Raw genomic sequence first — 17,325 nt, 5'->3', positions numbered from 1 at the left:
CCCACAAAGAATTTACAATTCAATATATTTAACACATACTATCAAACTGTCTTATATAAATTAATATAGATATTTAAGCATGCAGATTATGATTGTTTTATTTGAATTTTTATTACTCATAGAGTTAGACAAGTTCAATGTGCTAATTTTCATTCACATAGTTTTTGTATTTGTTCACTGGATAATTTTTGACTCCTTTTTTATGGAGTATTAATCTTTTTAATATGAATTTATAAGGAGATTTTATATATCTTTATTTTGGTCAGCTAAAATCCTTTTGTTCTTTTCTGGTTCTGAGTTTTCCTTCTGGAGTAAGAAACAACTGAATAAGTCTATGAATAAATGTTTTTAAGCATAAATAATGTCTTCTGTTATTTTTCATAAGACTTACTTAGCATTTCTGTCATAACTTAATTTTGAATCTTCTTTCTTGATTCTATTTTTATTCAACATAGACTTACCTTTTTTCCCCTGAATGGATTGGAATGTGTTTTTTTAAATTCTAGGAGTCCGTGAAAGGAGAATTAGACACCCCTTCCTCATTCTTGATGTTCTCATCCAGGTGGAGGGATATCTATTACTCTAACACTCCAGACCCACTTCATACCCTAAGTCACTCCTAGAGAGTGGGATGACTTCTCTAAGGGATTAGTTTCAAAGGACAAATTATTCCTTTCTTTTTGAAAGTTCATATACATTCAGAAAGAATCTATTCTTGGTTACTCTCTCCCATGCAATCTGACCTCTAGGTAGAGACCTGCAGAAATCCTGCACTTTCTGTGATTAGGGTAGTAAGTTTGCCTAATTCTAAAGCTTAGTCTTAAAAGGTTTGGCCCCAAAATATACCTTTCCCAATAATAAAGATGTAGTAAAGATATTTCGGTCTTCACTTGACAGATTGTTTATTCACCTTTTCTATTAGTGAGGAACAAGTACTCTGTATTTTACTTTCTCAAACTACTGTACCTTGTATATTGGATCACAGTTATGAAGACATTACCAGAAGAAGTAGATTTAGGAGCAAAAGTGCACCCAGGAGTTTTAGGGTTTTGACTGAGAGGGGGGATTTTGACTCAGTGACATGAAGTCACACTTACTTTACAGTATTTATATAGTTTATAGTTTATGCATGACTTTTAACTAATAATAAATCTCAGCAAATGTCTATGAGTCTAAAGCTTCTATAAAGTGGAGTTCAAACCTTCATAGGTGTAATATATGGCAGATTTGTTCAAAGGTGAATGAATAATTTTATACAGGTGTCCATTCACTTCTCCAGGGGCCACACTGCTAATACTGAGCCTTAAGCAAAGGCAAATGCCTCAGCAGAGGAAAATTCCTTTGAAAACTGTGAGCTATGTAATGATCACTGGGTATTGTAGAAGACTGATGAATCACTGAACTCTGCCTCTGAAACTAATAATACACTATATGTAGTGAAAAGAAGGGCCATCTGTACCCCAATGTTCATAGCAGTAATGGCCACAGTTGCCAAACTGTGGAAAGAGACAAGATGCCCTTCAAAAGACAAATGGATAAAGAAGATATGGTCCATATATGCAAAGAAATATAATGCCTCCATCAGAAAGGATGAATACCCAACTTTTGTATCAACATGGATGGGACTGGAGGAGATTATGCTGAGTGAAATAAGTCAGGCAGAGAGAGTCAATTATCATATGGCTTCACTTACTTGTGGAGCATAAGGAATAACACGGAGGACATTAGGAGAAGGAAAGAAAAAGTGAATAGGAGGAAATTGGAGGGGGAGACGAACCATGAGAAACTGTGGACTCTGAGAAACAAACAGGGTTTTGGAAGGGAGGGGGGTGGGGGGGTTGGGTGAGCCTGGTGGTGGGTATTAAGGAGGGCACGTATTGCATGGAGCACTGGGTGTGATGCATAAACAATGAATCTTGGAACACTGAAAAAATAAAATAAAACTAAAACAATACACTATATGTTACTTAATTGAATTTAAATTAAAAAGAAAAAAAAGACAACAACTGTGAGCTAAGCAAGCCTCCACAAAGCCTTATGTCCTATGGTCCTCCACAAATACAGGTTGGTCAACTGAGCCAATCTCAGCAATTGCACAAGCAAATACTGCTGCAGCTTAAACTTGGACATCCAGAGGAAGCTTCTTCTAAGCTGGCAATGATTTCATTACAGGGAAAAGAGAACCTTTTCATTTAAACTCTCGTTAGACAATTATTTGTTGTTTCCACTCTATTTTTCAGCCATGTCTTCAAGACATATTCAGTTCCAAGACTAGTCTGACAGGGTGGTTAGGCTGCTTTAAATTGTATCACTCTTTTATGCTGCCTTAACTTGCTTTTGTGACCCAGACATGGCTCTCTGGAGAGGCTAACCTTCAATTCTTGTGGTTTATACACAGGTCAAGGGTCAACTTTCACTGAGTGGACTCAACTTGTCCCTAAGTTTCTTAAATACATAAGCTCTGACCAGGGCTTTAGCTTCCTGTCTTCTAATCAGGAGCTTCTCTTTAAATGGGTGGTAGATTCCATTAATGAACCAATACAAATGGGGTGGGGGCTTACCATACAAAGAATATTGCATCTTCTTATATTGAGGGGAAAAAAAAAAAAACCCAGCTCAGTGAAATTATCCCAAACCCAAAGACTAGGAAGGTAGCTTAAAGATCTGGATGAAACATTCTGTATCTAGGAATCAAGTCTGCTGAGGAAATCAAGTGATTTGTAAAGGTTGCTCCTACATGACAGGAACACTATTAAAAAAGAAAGAAAGAAAGAAAACAAAGTAAAACAAGTTAATTAAACTAGAATAAGAAAGAGGGAGAGAGAGAGAGAGAGAGGAAGGGGAGGGAGAGGAAAGGAATTCTGAATCTATGTGGTAGATAATTTGAAGGCCAGGAGCCTGAATCCAGGAAATTATTCACTGCAATATTAAAACCACTAAAAAGCAGTAAATGGCACATGTTTGCTTTCAAGACAAAAAGATCTTAAGGAATGGGACTGAGTAAATACAGACATTACTTGGATCCTGAGGAAACATATGAAGGAAATATATGGAGAAAGGCACAGGGAAGAGAAGACATATTAAGGGACAGGTGGCTAAGACCATGATAAAGTCCAGGACCTTATTAAACAAACCAGTAGGAAGATGTATTCTTGGTGGGATTATCAAAAGGAGGAAACTAAAGATAAATAAGCTTTGTTAGAATAGTGGGATTTTGGCAGATCCAGACCTACTGATTTCCTATTTCTCCAGTAGAATAATTTCCCAAGATAAAATCTAGAGAATAATGTTATAAAAACCATACTGACAAAGGCAAAAAAAGAAAAAAAGTAAAGGGATAAAGGCAGCTCATTTCAATTGCTGGTTTAACATGTAACAATGAGCAAAGAGAAACATGAGATGGAAGTTCAAATTTTAGAAATTCCATGGAACATTCCTTGGAGGTAGAGGAGAACAGCTGAGGGCTGCAAAACATCTGAAGCTTATTTCATTATAACCTCCCTCCAAAACAACAAACAAACATAGAAGAAATGTTACATGAGACCCAGGATGTGTGAAAAACCCAGAAAAGACATTGTCTAGAGTGTGTAGTACTTACTTATGCAGTAAGACCACAAGCTTGGAAACATCAACCAGAGTTTGGTTCAGGAATCCACTGAGAACAATCTCCAACTGAAACAAATGTGGGCGTTATACCCTCCCTGTGAGGCATTTCACAAACTTTATTGCAACAGGTAGTGGAAACCCCACACAGTCCTGAAAATGCCTGCTCAGAGGTCCCTTAGTAGGGAACCATCATGTCACAAGACAGAGAGAGAGACAGAGATAGAGACAGAGACAGAGATGGGAGAGAAAGGGACAGTCAACAATGAAATAAAACAGAAATGAAGAGATTCTGAATATGCTGAATTAAAAAAAAAGTAAAACATTTTGAGGAAGACCTACTAAAATTGCCATTCTTGTTCCGTAATTGTTTTTACAACCTTCCTTCTTTTTTTTCCCCCCTCTTGTGTATTTGTCTTATTCTCTCAAGAATTAATGGAGCTGAGGGACAGAGTTACATATCTCTTAGCATTCTTATCAGCAGAAAACTCAGCACCTCTGACACAGCAGGTATTCAATAAAGCAAACACAGAATATAAGGCAAAAAAGAATAACACTGGAGAAAATATTCTCATTCCTCTTCTACCACAGTAAGTTTAAAAAAAAAACAAAAAACTATCTAAACCTTAGTTTTCCTGCCCCAAAATAAGAACACTAAAACCTGCTTAACTAAACACCTTTTTATTTCATTAAGGAAATGGAATCAATTATAGATGGGAAAATATTTTATTTTATTTGTTTTTTATTTTTTAATTTTTTAAAAGATTTTATTTATTTGACAGAGAGAGACACAGCGAGAGAAGAAACACAAACAGGGGGAGGGGGAGAGGAAGAAGAAGGCTCCCCGTGCAGAGAGCCTGATGTGGGGCTCGATCCCAGGACTCTGGAATCATGACCTGAGCCAAAGGCAGACACCCAACAACCATGGGCCCCTAGATAGGCAAGTATTTTAAAAGTCCAGATAGTATGCATATTACAACAGAATAACAAGGAAAAGTGGAGGTTTGCTGGAGCCTTCATTTCTCCCACCTCCAAAAGCAAGGCTCATTTCCTTACCAAAACCTTCCTCAATGCTTTCTTTACATCCTTGTTTCTCAGACTGTATATTAAAGGATTCAGCATGGGGATCACTGTGGTGTAAAACACTGAGGACACCTTCTCCTGTTCCAGGGAGTTACTAGATGGGGGCTTGAAATACATGAAGGTGATAGACCCAAAGAAGATCCCCACAGCCATGAGATGAGAGCTGCAAGTACCAAATGCTTTGGACCGGCCCTCTGAGGATCGGATGTGAAGAATGCTGTAGAAGATGAAGGCATAGGAAATGAAGACCGCTAGGGTGGGCACCAAGGTATTAAATCCCGCAATGATAAAAAGCAGAAGCTCATTGAGGTGTGTGTTGGAGCAGGAGAGATGGAGGAGAGGAAGCACATCACAGAAGTAATGGCTGATGATGTGGGATCTGCAGAAAGACAGTTTCATCATGGCACTTGTATGGGCCGAGGCAGAGAGGAAGCCCAGGATGAAGGCAACCAGCACGAGTAGTGAGCAGACATGAGAGGACATGGTCACACTGTAAAGCAGAGGGCTACAGATAGCGACGTAGCGATCGTATGCCATCACGGTCAGGAGGTAACCCTCAGCCACTACAAAAACCACAAAGAAAAAGAGCTGTGCCATGCATTCAGAATAAAGGATCATATTCTTCTTCCCTAAGAAGTTCACCAGCATTTTGGGGGTAATGACAGAGGAGTAGCAGAGATCGATGAAGGATAAGCTGCTGAGGAAGTAGTACATGGGGGTGTGAAGCAAAGGAATTACCGCTATCAGGAGAATCAAGCCTAGGTTTCCCACCACTGTCACTATATAGATTCCCAGGAACAGGATGAAGAGAGGCAGCTGGAGCTCTGACTTCTGTGTTAAACCCACTAACACAAAACTGGTTGCTGTGGAATGATTTCCTGCAACCATTTTTCTTGAGAGATCTCTGTGGAAATGGAAAAGAAGTATATATTAAAATGGATCTTTATTCTCTGTCTAAACAAAACCAGACTTGCAAGAGGAAAGTCAACAGGGACAGAGACTGAATCATAGCTCTCATTATCCCTGGTACTGTCTCCCTAAAGCACCATGTACTATTTTTATATTAGTATACACTTTCTCTTTTCCTTTTTTTCCCCTTTCCATTCATAGAGGCTTTAATTAACTTCTCCCCAGTTAACTTTTTATGTGGTTATATGATATTACACATGCACACGCACACACATGTTTTGTTATTTACCCAGAATATAGGATAATATTACACACAATTTATTTTTGCATCTTCCCTTCTTACTTAAAAAAACTTTTAGAATATTCCTCCAAGACAACTGATGAACATGAACAGTGATACAATATTCAGTGATGCAGATATATCACTAAATATTACATCATCTTTTTGACAACTGTTAACTTTTTTCTGGATTAAAAAAAAAAACTGCTACTGAAATAAGTCAATTGGAGAAAGACAACTATCATATGTTCTCCCTGATATTAGGAAGTGGAGATGCAATGTGGGGGGTTTGGAGAATAAATGAAATATGAATAAATAAATGAAAAGAATAAATGAAAGAAGATGGGATCAGGAGGGAGACAAACCATAATGAAAGAAGATGGGATCGGGAGGGAGACAAACCATAAGAGACTCTTAATCTCACAAAACAAACTGAGGGTTGCTGGGGGAAGGTGGATAGGGAGAGGGTGGTGGGGTTATGGACACTGGGGAGGGTATGTGCTATGGTGAGTGCTGAGAAGTGTGTAAACCTGGCGATTCACAGACCTGTACCCCTGGGGCTAATAATACATTATATGTTAATAAAAAAATTAAACAAAAACCCTGCTACTATCAAATACATTGTCATTTAAAAATGTACATACCCATATACACGCTAGTGTTTTATTTCCATGACATAATATCCCAGGAGAGATCTTTATGGATCAAAGAGCTTATAAATCTTTACTTTATATAAATGGTATAACATTGATTTCCAGGAAACTATAATAATACACATTTTCAGTAGCAATACATGAGTACCCTTTTGCCTGCATCCCCGCTAGCAATATGTATTACCTGTTTTTGCCAATGTGTTGAAAGTTACATGATGAGTCATTATTGCATTTGTCCTTTTTTGTCTTCTAATGGATGTAAGCGCATTTTCATAGGGTACTGGCCCTTTGAACTTGTTCTGTAAATTGCTTATTGTGTTATTACTTTCTTCTTAAATTAATCTGTCTGTCCTCTGAATTCTAGTACTTTAAAAAATTTATTCTTATGAATTGATTTTATTTGTGGTATCATTGCTGTATACATTTTAAAATCTCTAAATAGCCACATATATTTGGTGTTTTTAATTTAGAGATTCTAGATTCTCAGTCTTGAGTAAAAATGAAATTTAGAGAACCTTAAGAGAAAATGAAGTTCTAAGGGTAGCTTGAGAATCTGCAGATGTGGAAGAGATTTACATGAAGTATAGGATGGTCAGAGCCTGACCATTACATGCACAATATCAGAATATGTCTTTTAGTCCTTTGGTGAAACCATCAATAATATCACAGTGCTAAATCATTTTTTGAGGAGCATGAAAAATCCATGAACTTAAGTAAGAAATATTACTATGCTAATATTGTCCCTGGAACATAGTAGGCACTTCACTAAATGCAATTGTTCTTCCCAAAATAATCTGTTCAAAATATTACTCTATTGACTTCCCTCCCCAACATGAGGGCCACAAATTCTTTTTTGGGGGGTCAAAAAAAGAGTAGAGTTTTGGGTTAGATGAGAATAAGCCATAGTCATCTGAGAGTCAAAGAATGTGAATGTTTAAATAACAAAAGCAGGGAAAGGGACCAGTGTTGGGATCAAAGGATTATTGGTGGGAAATTTCAAAGAGGAACTCTCGAAATGGGCCCAGGCTGGTATTCACTAGTCATTACTGAGCAGCAAAACAGACTGCGCTCACTTAGAAGGCAAGACAGAAAATGACTCTCCTGAAATGCTCTGCTGTCACTTCTTCAAGGGGAATGAAGTAGACCTTCTGCTGACACCTACTGAGGATACATGTTTGAATTTTGTTAAGGCATTTATAATACCTAGATAAGATAGTCTACCTATAGAAAAGGAGACCAGGGATGATAATGATTCTTCTTCTCTTCTTTGTTGATTGCATATTGTTTCTAAGTGCCTTACATCTATTATCTTACTTAAGTCCTCAAAAGCCCTTGACATATTCAATTCTATTTTTATCCCTATTTTACAGATGAAGAAACTGTGGCACAGAGATTTTAGAAGTCAAGTCAGGATTTAAACCTAGGATATCTTGTGCCAGGGTCCATGTTCTTTTCCACCAAGTTCATCTGCTTTTCCTTAAAGGATGGATTAAATCTATTATTAACATCTCTTTTCTTCTAACTCATTACAAAGCCCTAAGAGACAGCCTGGAAGAAGATTTGGACTTTATGAGATGGTTCAGATTTCAGAATGTTTCAAGGAAAGGATAAATCTTGATGATGGGCAAGAAGAGGGGCATAGAGTTCATGTGTTGTGAACAACATGGGGATTCCACACACCCTGAAGTGGTTTAAAACAGGCCCAAGAGAGACCCAGTGCAAGCTTCTTGATCTCAGAATTTTACCTAACACTAACTGTGGCTTGGAAGAAATATGGAAAGGAAAAAAAAATTTTTGGCACTTGAGGAACCTGTTACCTTATGGAATATTGAAAGTACTCAAGGGGTTCCTGGGTGGCTCAGTAGTTAAGACTCTGCCTTCAGCTCAGGTCACAGTCTCAGGGTCCTGGGATTGAGCCCTGCATCAAGCTCTCTGCTCTCTGCAGGGAGCCTGCTTCCCCCTCTCTCTCTGCCTGCCTCTTTGCCTACTTGTGATCTCTCTCCCTGTCAAATAAATAAATAAAATCTAAAAAAAAAAAAAAAAAAAAAGAAAAAAGAAAAAAAGGAAAGTACTCAAAATTACTTAAAGAACATTTTCCATAGCACCCTTAAAGGGGCACAGTGAGTTACTGTGTGTTCATAGCCTAGGGCAGCATTTCTCAGACAATGCTCACAATGATCCCTGAAGGAAAAGAACAAGAACAGCAACAACAAAAAACCCAATAGCTGTGCTTCCATTTCCAGGTACGTCCATATGACTCTCTTGGAAGTCTGCTGTAAACATTTGTTCACGAAAGGCTGGGAATAGTGCAGCTAGAAAGAAATCTGTTCAACTTTGTGAACTCAGTACTTACTATATTTATTTGATAACAAAAATGTTAAAAGAGCTTAAGGGGAGAGAACTTAGAGCCTGCTCAGTGAGCCAATGAAAAAGCTTTCATACCAAAGGAGGCTTATTTCAAGGGCTGACCTCACTGCAACAGCTTTGCAACATAAGTGACTTTGCAAGTCATTTAACATAAATTTAAGAGTTACAATCTGAGAAGTGGGAATGATAATAACCTTTCAAAGAAATCTTGTGATAACTAAAATAATGAATTGAAAGTTTCATTATCTAAAAACACTAGGAGTACCTATGTGGTGCAGTTGATTGGGCAACCAACTTTTGGTTTTGGCTTAGGTCATAATCTCAGCGTTGTGAGACTGAGCCCCATGTTGGGCTCCATGCTCGGTGTGGAGTCTGATTCAGATGCTCTCTCTCCCTCTCCCACTACTCCTCCCCTTCATGCACACATTCTCTCTCAAATAAATAATTAAATAAATATTTTAAAAAATAAGAACACCAATTAAAATGTTATTTTAAAAAAGAAATATATTCATTATAGAAAGGAATACAATATGAAGAGACAAAAATACACTGTCTTGGTATGAAGAAAAACACTGTGTGTTTCTTCTTCATCCTAGATCCTTCACCTTGGTACGAATGCTGAAAATATTTTAAGCATTTGGGGTGGTTAGGTTTTAAAACATTTGTGTCTCTAGATTTGGAAATTTTGAGAGAGGTTGGAAGTGTTGAGCCATTCTTTGGGGGAGCTGGGGCATAGAAGGCTCTTTATCTCAAAAGGTGTAAAGCCCTTTGATAAGTGTTTCTGAAGCCAGGGGGAAACAGAGCATTAACCGAGCAGGCTGAACAGCCTCTTACTCTAACTCCTACTGGTCTGAGAATACTCCTTCAAGATAGAGGGGAGGTAGGGATTTATGTTTAATATTCTGTCCAAAATTAATACTCTACCTGCAATGGTATCTGCCCTAGTATCCATAACTCTAAGAGACTTATTATATAGGTTGGTGCATGAGAAGTTAAGGAAAATGAATAAGTACATAAACAGGAAGCACTTCAGGGAAGCAAAAACTTCAGAGTCATATTGTGCAGAGTTAGGTGAACTTAGACTCGATAGAATTTCTGCAGGAGGTTGTGACCCAATTCAATGACAAGACAACATTGATGGAAAAGGAGAAGGGAGGACATAACCAAGTAGAAAGAATAGTGTGGCAAGTGCTCCTGGTAAAGCCAAAACACTGCACATGGTTAGTGTTACTGCTAATCACCAACCACCCTTCTATTAGTTGGAGTAGAACTGCAATAAATGAACACTTACCCGGTACTGAACAGAAATTGACGTTCTTAGGAATTGTTTACTTTGCTTATAGCACAGATTCTTCCTATAGCAAAGTAATAGCAAAGCCTCTTCTGTTGCCTAAAATGCACATTTGTATGTCAATATTTGAATTATTTGGTTGGCTTAAAATGAAAGTCAAAATTCAGCTGATAGAACTAACACTCCAGATCTTGAAGCAGATCGTATTTAGCATCTCCAATCTTAAAAGCCAGAGAGTAAAGTGACATGCAAATCTTATTTGAGGTTTATCAAGCAAAGAGATATCATTAGGAATACTTAACTCCCCTGCACACACAGGTCCCCCAAGACCTACTGAGCCTAGAGATTACTGGTGTGTTCAGTATATAATAATCCTTAGCAAAATGATATCATCCTCTTGCCCCCCCCCATTGCTATGTTCCCCAAGAGTAGCAAATTCCCCAAGATTCTTATTTTATATTTTCACATTCCCAATGGGGATTCTGAAACACAGAGAAATTGGGTCAATGATTCTCAAAAGTCTGCTATCAGTTGCTGGCTCTTCACTACTATTTCATCAGTCAAATAAAAAGGAGGGGGGGAATAATGAAAAGGAATTTTTTTCCTAAGGCTAAATTGATTCAATTTAAAGACAATCCTTTATTTTTTACTGATATATATATATATATATATATATATATATATATATATATATACACACACACACACACACACACATATACACATATATGTATATATATGTATATGTGTATACAAACACACACACACACATATATGAGACACAAAATTTACCATTTTAAGTGTACAGTTCTATGGCATTAAGTACATTCATATTGTTATGTGATCATCATCCCCATCCATCTCTAGAACTTTTTCATCTCTCTCCTCTGAAACTCTGTGCTTATTAAACAATAATTCCACATCCTCCCTCTCCCCAGCCCCTAGTGACCACCTTTCTGCTTTCTGACTCTATGGGTTTGATTACTGTAAGTACTTGCATATGAGTGAAATCATACAACATTTCTCTTCTCGTGTTTGGCTTATTTCACTTAGCATAATGTCTTCAAGATTCACCCACATTGCAGCAAGTGTCAGAATTTTTTTTTTAAGGCTGAGTAATTTTCCATTGTGTATACATACCATATTTTGTTTATCCATTTATTCATCAATGGAACTTGGGTTGTTCCCACCTCTTGGCTCTTGTAAATAATGTTGCTATGAACATGGTGTGTGTAATGTTCTTTTGATCAAAATAACTGTGTTACTCTGAGGAAGGCATTGAGACTCTTTGAGACTCAATTTCTCATCAATAAAGTAACAGGACTTAAATAAATTATTTTTCAGATTTCTTAGTGCTATAACTTAGGGCTCAATGTGTGGCTCATCCTAGGGTCCTGAGATCATCACCTGAGTTGAAGTCAGACACTTAACGGACTGACCCACCCAGGTGCCCTGAGAATATCAAAGAAGTTTGAATCAGACTTGCAGATACTGTGAAGTTGTGAGAACAGTTAATTTAATGAATAACAAAATCATGATTCACAAAGACATCTGGAAACTGGAGTGATGGATATATTCAGTGAGATTAAAATATACATGGGTAACACAAGATTCAATATGTCTACAAAAATGAATAGAGTAGGGGAGAAACTGGTAAATTGCAGAGAATTAAGGATTTTTGATGACAATAGAGTCAATATAAGTAAAAAAGTTAATGTTATCTTCTTTGTATTAGGTACACTCTTTTTATAATAATTTTATTTAAATTCAATTTAATTAATGTGCAGTGTACTATTAGTTTCAGAGGTAGAATTTAGTGACTCATCAGTTGCATATAACACCAGTAGTCATTACATGAACTGCCCTCCTTAATGCCTATCTCCCAGTTACCCTATCCCCCCACTCCCTGCCCCTCCAATAACCCTCAGTTTATTCTCTCTAGTTAAAAGTTTCTTATGGTATGTCTCTCTCTGTTTTCATCATATTTTATTTTTCTTTCCCTTTCCCTATGTTCATCTGTAATAAATAAATAAATAAACAAATACACTTCTTCTCCTGCCCTTTAGGAATTTTTAATCAATTAACACCATCCTTCTTCAAACACAACCCCTAACTCACTCTCCAGTTATTAAGCACTTTCAAAATTGATATTTAATTATTATAATATTAATAATTAATATACTCAGATATTCTATTTATGTTGATTGGTTCTCCCTCTTCTGCCAACATTTGTTCCTCTAATAAACATAAAATTTCCAAAGATTGACTATCAGAAAATTCTATTGTTTGGTAATCTCTAAAAAATGTCTCAATCATTCTTGAGTATAGAATGCATGTTTTATAAATAATGGTGAATTTTATCTCTGGAAGAGAGAAAAAAATTACATGGAGCCTGTGACAACATTTCATCTGGTTCATTTTTCTCTTGCTCCCTCTGAAAATGTCCTTTGTCAGCATGACTACCTTCCCTCAACCAACTTTCTCAGTGCATTCTTCACATCCTTGTTCCTCAGGCTGTAGATCATGGGATTCAGCATGGGGATCACTGTGGTGTAGAACACTGAGGACACCTTCTCCTGTTCCATAGTATCGCTAGAAGGGGGTTTGAAATACATGAATGTGATAGACCCAAAAAAGATACCCACAGCTATGAGATGGGAGCTACAAGTACCAAAGGCTTTGGACCGTCCCTCAGCAGAGCGAATGCGGAGAATACTCAAAAGAATGAAAGCATAAGAGATGAGTATAGCCAGTGTAGGTGCTAAGGTATTAACCCCTCCAATAATAAACAACAGTATCTCATTGATGTGGGTTCTGGAGCAAGAGAGAGTCAACAAGGGGAGAATATCACAAAAATAATGACTGACTACATGAGACCCACAGAAGGACAACACTGACATGCAGGTAGTATGGACTGTAGCCCCGAACAACCCCAGTGAATATACCACAGCCATCATTATGGAGCAGATCTTATGGGACATGATAATATTGTAAAGCAGTGGGCTACAGATGGCTACATAATGGTCATATGCCATGGCAGTCAGAAGGTAGCCTTCTGCAATTACAAAAATAAGGAAGAAATAAAGCTGAGTCATGCATGCCACAAAGGAGATAATATTCTTCTCTGATACAAAGTTCACCAGCATTTTTGGGGTAATGACAGAGGAGTAGCAGAGATCAATGAATGACAAATGACTGAGAAAATAATACATTGGAGAATGAAGTTGAGAACTGATAGCAATTAAGAAAATCATGCCCAGGTTCCCCACCACTGTGACCACATACACTCCGAGGAACAGTAGGAATAGAGGCAATTGAAGCTCTGGGCATTTTGTTAACCCTTCAAGGATAAACTCAGTCATAGAGGAATGATTGGAAGTAGCCATACAAGATATAATCTGTAGAAAGAAATAAGAGAAAATAGGTGTATTAGTTTTTTTCTGATTCCCAAATCAGAATGACATGCTATGTTTTGATTGGTTCCATTCCTCACAGGTCTCATGACTTGATCCTTTCCAGGGATTTAAAAGGTTGAGGATAAAGACCACAAGTGTAACCCAGAGCCTTGTTTCCACCTAACACTCTCAAATGTCCTCTCTAAGTCAGAAGCCTTTCATTTTGTTCCTAGGCTTAAGCCCCTATCTACCTCACTTTCAAAGAAAGCACATACTTTAAAAACCTAATTAGGTTTTTTTTAATGTGTTTTTTAAAAAATTTTTTATTTCTTTTCAGCGTAACAGTATTCATTGTTTTTTCACCACACCCAGTGCTCCATGCAATCCATGCCCTCCCTAATACCCACCACCTGGTTCCCCCAACTTCCCACCCCCTACCCCTTCAAAACCCTCAGGTTGTTTTTCAGAGTCCATAGTCTCTCATGGTTCACCTCCCCTTCCAATTTCCCTCAACTCCCTTCTTCTCTCCATCTCCCCTTGTCCTCCATATTATTTGTTATGCTCCACAAATAAGTGAAACCATATGATACTTGACTCTCTCTGCTTGACTTATTTCACTCAGCATAATCTCTTCCAGTCCCGTCCATGTTGCTACAAAAGTTGGGTATTCGTCCTTTCTGATGGAGGCATAATACTCCATAGTGTATATGGACCACATCTTCCTTATCCATTCATCCATTGAAGGGCATCTTGGTTCTTTCCACAGTTTGGCGACCGTGGCCATGGCTGCTATAAACATTGGGGTATAGATGGCCCTTCTTAATTAGTTTTTCATTAATATCATTCAAAAAGATTGTTCATCCTTTTTCTCTGGGCATAGATCAATAGAACTTTCAGTCTTGGTTTCAGTCATGGCTTTGAGTCTGGCTCTGGTGATCTAAAAGTAGTCTGTTTCAATTTTTTGACTCACCTATAGGAGTGGACATAATGAATATTCTCTAAAACTGAGAACTCAGAAATGTAAAAGGCTTTTATAAAGAGATGATGAATACAAAAGGCAAAATTATAGAAATGACTTTAATTAATTCATACCCTGATTCTCCCACTCTGTCCAATGCATGGAAAACTTCGGTGGGCCAGGAAGTCCTTTCAATGTAGATGAGGTTGACAAAAATGTGGGGCTAAAGACTATGCTTAAAGTGTAATTTAAACCTTTCTTTTTCAAGAAACAGCAGAGAAGTAAGATTGGCGTTCACATGTAGGTCCTGAACAATCAACAAAGTGCAGCTTCTCTCCCAATTCTTCCCTGTTGTCCATTACTAGAGGCTAAACTCTCATTGACCTTTCTCTAAAAGCTACAGCTCAGAACAGGACAATTTCTCCTTCCCTGACTTAGTTTTCCTTAAAGCCCAAGCAGAGGATTCAGGGAAAAGGATTTCCTGCTTTACTTGTTAAGTTTTTATTATCTGAGGAATCAAGGTGATAATTTTTCACTGAGACATGTTGAATCATACAAAATGTTCCTTTAATTCATGATACTCAAGAAAGAATCCATGCAGTATCTAGACCTTGATACGACCTTAAATCCCAATTTCCAAAAAAATAAAAATATCAATGGAGGAAAAACTCCAGAGTGATAGTTTGTTTTTTATTTTGCATGAAAAATATGCAACATGTGATCATTCTCCGTGATCACAAACAAAAATTTATGAAATTTGTGGTAGTCTATTATTCTTTCTCTGCCTTCCACAACATACTAAAGTTGCTCAACATGTGTTAATTCAAAGGCTTAATTCTAATATTATCTCTGAGAACACATGAGAAGAGAGCCACGTTTCTGAATTCAGGAAATAAGATAATAACCTAAGAGAAACAGAGTCAGAGTTGCAAGGATGCATCTCTAGGCAGCCCAATTAGCAATGGTGATGAGATTTGACCATCATCAGATAAATGCTCTAAAGTTATCCAACGATCCATGGGAATATGACTGATGTCTGGTGTTTTCATTATTCACGCAGAAGCCATGAAAATGAGTCCGGAGGGCATTTGGGGTTGAAATCCACTTAGTGGATACCATAGTTTTTTAATAGGCTCACACATAAACTGACTAAGATTTCTTCTATAATCCCAAATAATATTGAAATTATTACCACAAGGGAGGGTTGTCCAGAAGTCAGAACCAGGACAAATCTCTCTCTCTGTGACTGTAGAGGTATTTTGGCTTATTTGGAGACTACTCAGATGTGTCAGAGTAAACAAAGACCACTAGGCAGGTTTTAAGGGAGCCCAATAGATAGAGGAAAGCAACAGATATACAATAATATTTCAATAATCTGGAGATACTTATCTACTGACTTAAACTTTTCCCAATATTGCCAAAAAAACTGAATATAAGTAAAAGCACTTTGAAGAATTTAATATAAATGTCACAATATCCATTTATTAAAGTTTACTCACTTATCAGTCCACACTAGTCCTCTCTCAGTACCAAATCATTATTTTTCTTAAGAAATAATTTTAGCAAACATGGATGAGATCAGAATGAAGGCAGCAAACTTAAAAGTAGAAGGAAGACATGAGAAAGCTATTCTAAAAAGCTGAGCATAGCAAGAAAAACAGTTTAACAGCAAGAAAAGAGGTCTCCAGAAAGCTATTTAAAAAAATAAAAGTAAAAAACAAAACAAAACAAATAAACATTCTTCCCACTGCATAGTTATCTAGGACTCCAGAAAATGCAGACATTAAAAACATAGATATAAGTGGTGCCTGGGTGGCTCAGTTGGTTAAGCATCTGACTCTTGGTTTCTGCTCAGGTCATGATCTCAGGGTCATGAGATCAAGTCCTGCATTGGGCTCCACACTCAGTGTGGTGTCTGCTTGTCCCTCTCCTGCTTTTCCCCTCTCTCCCTCTCTTTCTCTCTCAAATACATAAATAATCTTTTAAAAAAACCATAGATATAAACACAAAATAGTTCCTGTGCATAAAAATGATTGCTCCAAATCCTCAGAAGAACCTTTTTTATTTTTAATATCATCAGCTAAAAAAGGTGAGGGAGCATGAAATGCAATATTTAAATTTCCTATCAGAGTAATTCAGTAAATGAAGCGCTTCGAAGTTTGACAAGCATAATAAGGTATTTACATATGTGAGATATCGCTGGAAATGAGAGATTATTAAACCAAATGAAAGAGAATGAAAGACACTATTTTGTTTCCCTCCCAATTCTTCACCCCTGTGGTGAGTGGCCTACAATGGTACTGGTTTTGAAGTTTTATAATACAAGCATAGTGTAGACAGAAAAGTGTCAGCCCCCATCCTTGGGAAGCATGAATGGATATTTAAAGAAAGTACCTGGTGGCTCATGGATATAAGAATATTACTCAACAGACACTTCATCAAGTTACCCATAAAACATGCAGAATTAAAATATAAATATATATAATAGGTATATATAATGTAATATGTAATGTATACTAATTATAAATACAAGCGTATGCCTATTTAAAATTTAAAAATAAAGTTTCGTTTCTTTTATTTAACAGAGATATGTAAATCTTCCTGCATACTCCTACTTTTTAAATAGAATTCTCTGGGCAGATATGAATCTGTCATTTTCTCACACTAGAAAGATAACATTTAATAACATCTGCAGAAGTAATTTGTTGTAGGAATCAGAATACAGTGTTAGAGTTACTGGAGAAATCCCATTGTTACTTTCCTTTCTATAATTTAACATCATTCAA

General features: G+C 37.1%; 2 protein-coding genes across 3 annotated transcripts in view; both read right to left on the bottom strand.

Moving 5' to 3' along the window:
• Positions 1 to 4,647: 4,647 nt before the first annotated feature.
• The window catches only part of LOC308350347 (olfactory receptor 8D1), a gene marked incomplete at both ends in the record, with an annotated part of 38,781 nt that continues 26,103 nt past the window's right edge, over positions 4,648 to 17,325 (bottom strand). Inside the window, one exon of one of the 2 annotated variants that reach the window (XM_080815530.1) lies at positions 4,648 to 4,689. In XM_080815530.1, the coding sequence (XP_080671656.1) occupies positions 4,648 to 4,689 (42 nt within the window). Of the gene's footprint in view, positions 5,575 to 17,325 lie in introns of those variants that run through there. The other variant, XM_080815528.1, reaches the window with a different exon arrangement.
• OR8D2 (olfactory receptor family 8 subfamily D member 2) lies at positions 12,646 to 13,572 on the bottom strand (the record flags this gene model as incomplete). The annotated part of the gene is made up of 1 exon (XM_080815551.1): positions 12,646 to 13,572. The coding sequence occupies one exon, from the start codon at positions 13,570 to 13,572 to the stop codon at positions 12,646 to 12,648; it is 927 nt and encodes a 308-aa protein (XP_080671677.1).

The sequence above is a fragment of the Martes martes genome (genome assembly GCF_963455335.1).
Source record: "Martes martes genome assembly, chromosome: 10".
NCBI lineage: Eukaryota > Metazoa > Chordata > Mammalia > Carnivora > Mustelidae > Martes > Martes martes.
The sequence above is the reverse complement of the archived record's forward strand: the minus strand, read 5'-3'. Positions and strand labels throughout refer to the sequence as shown.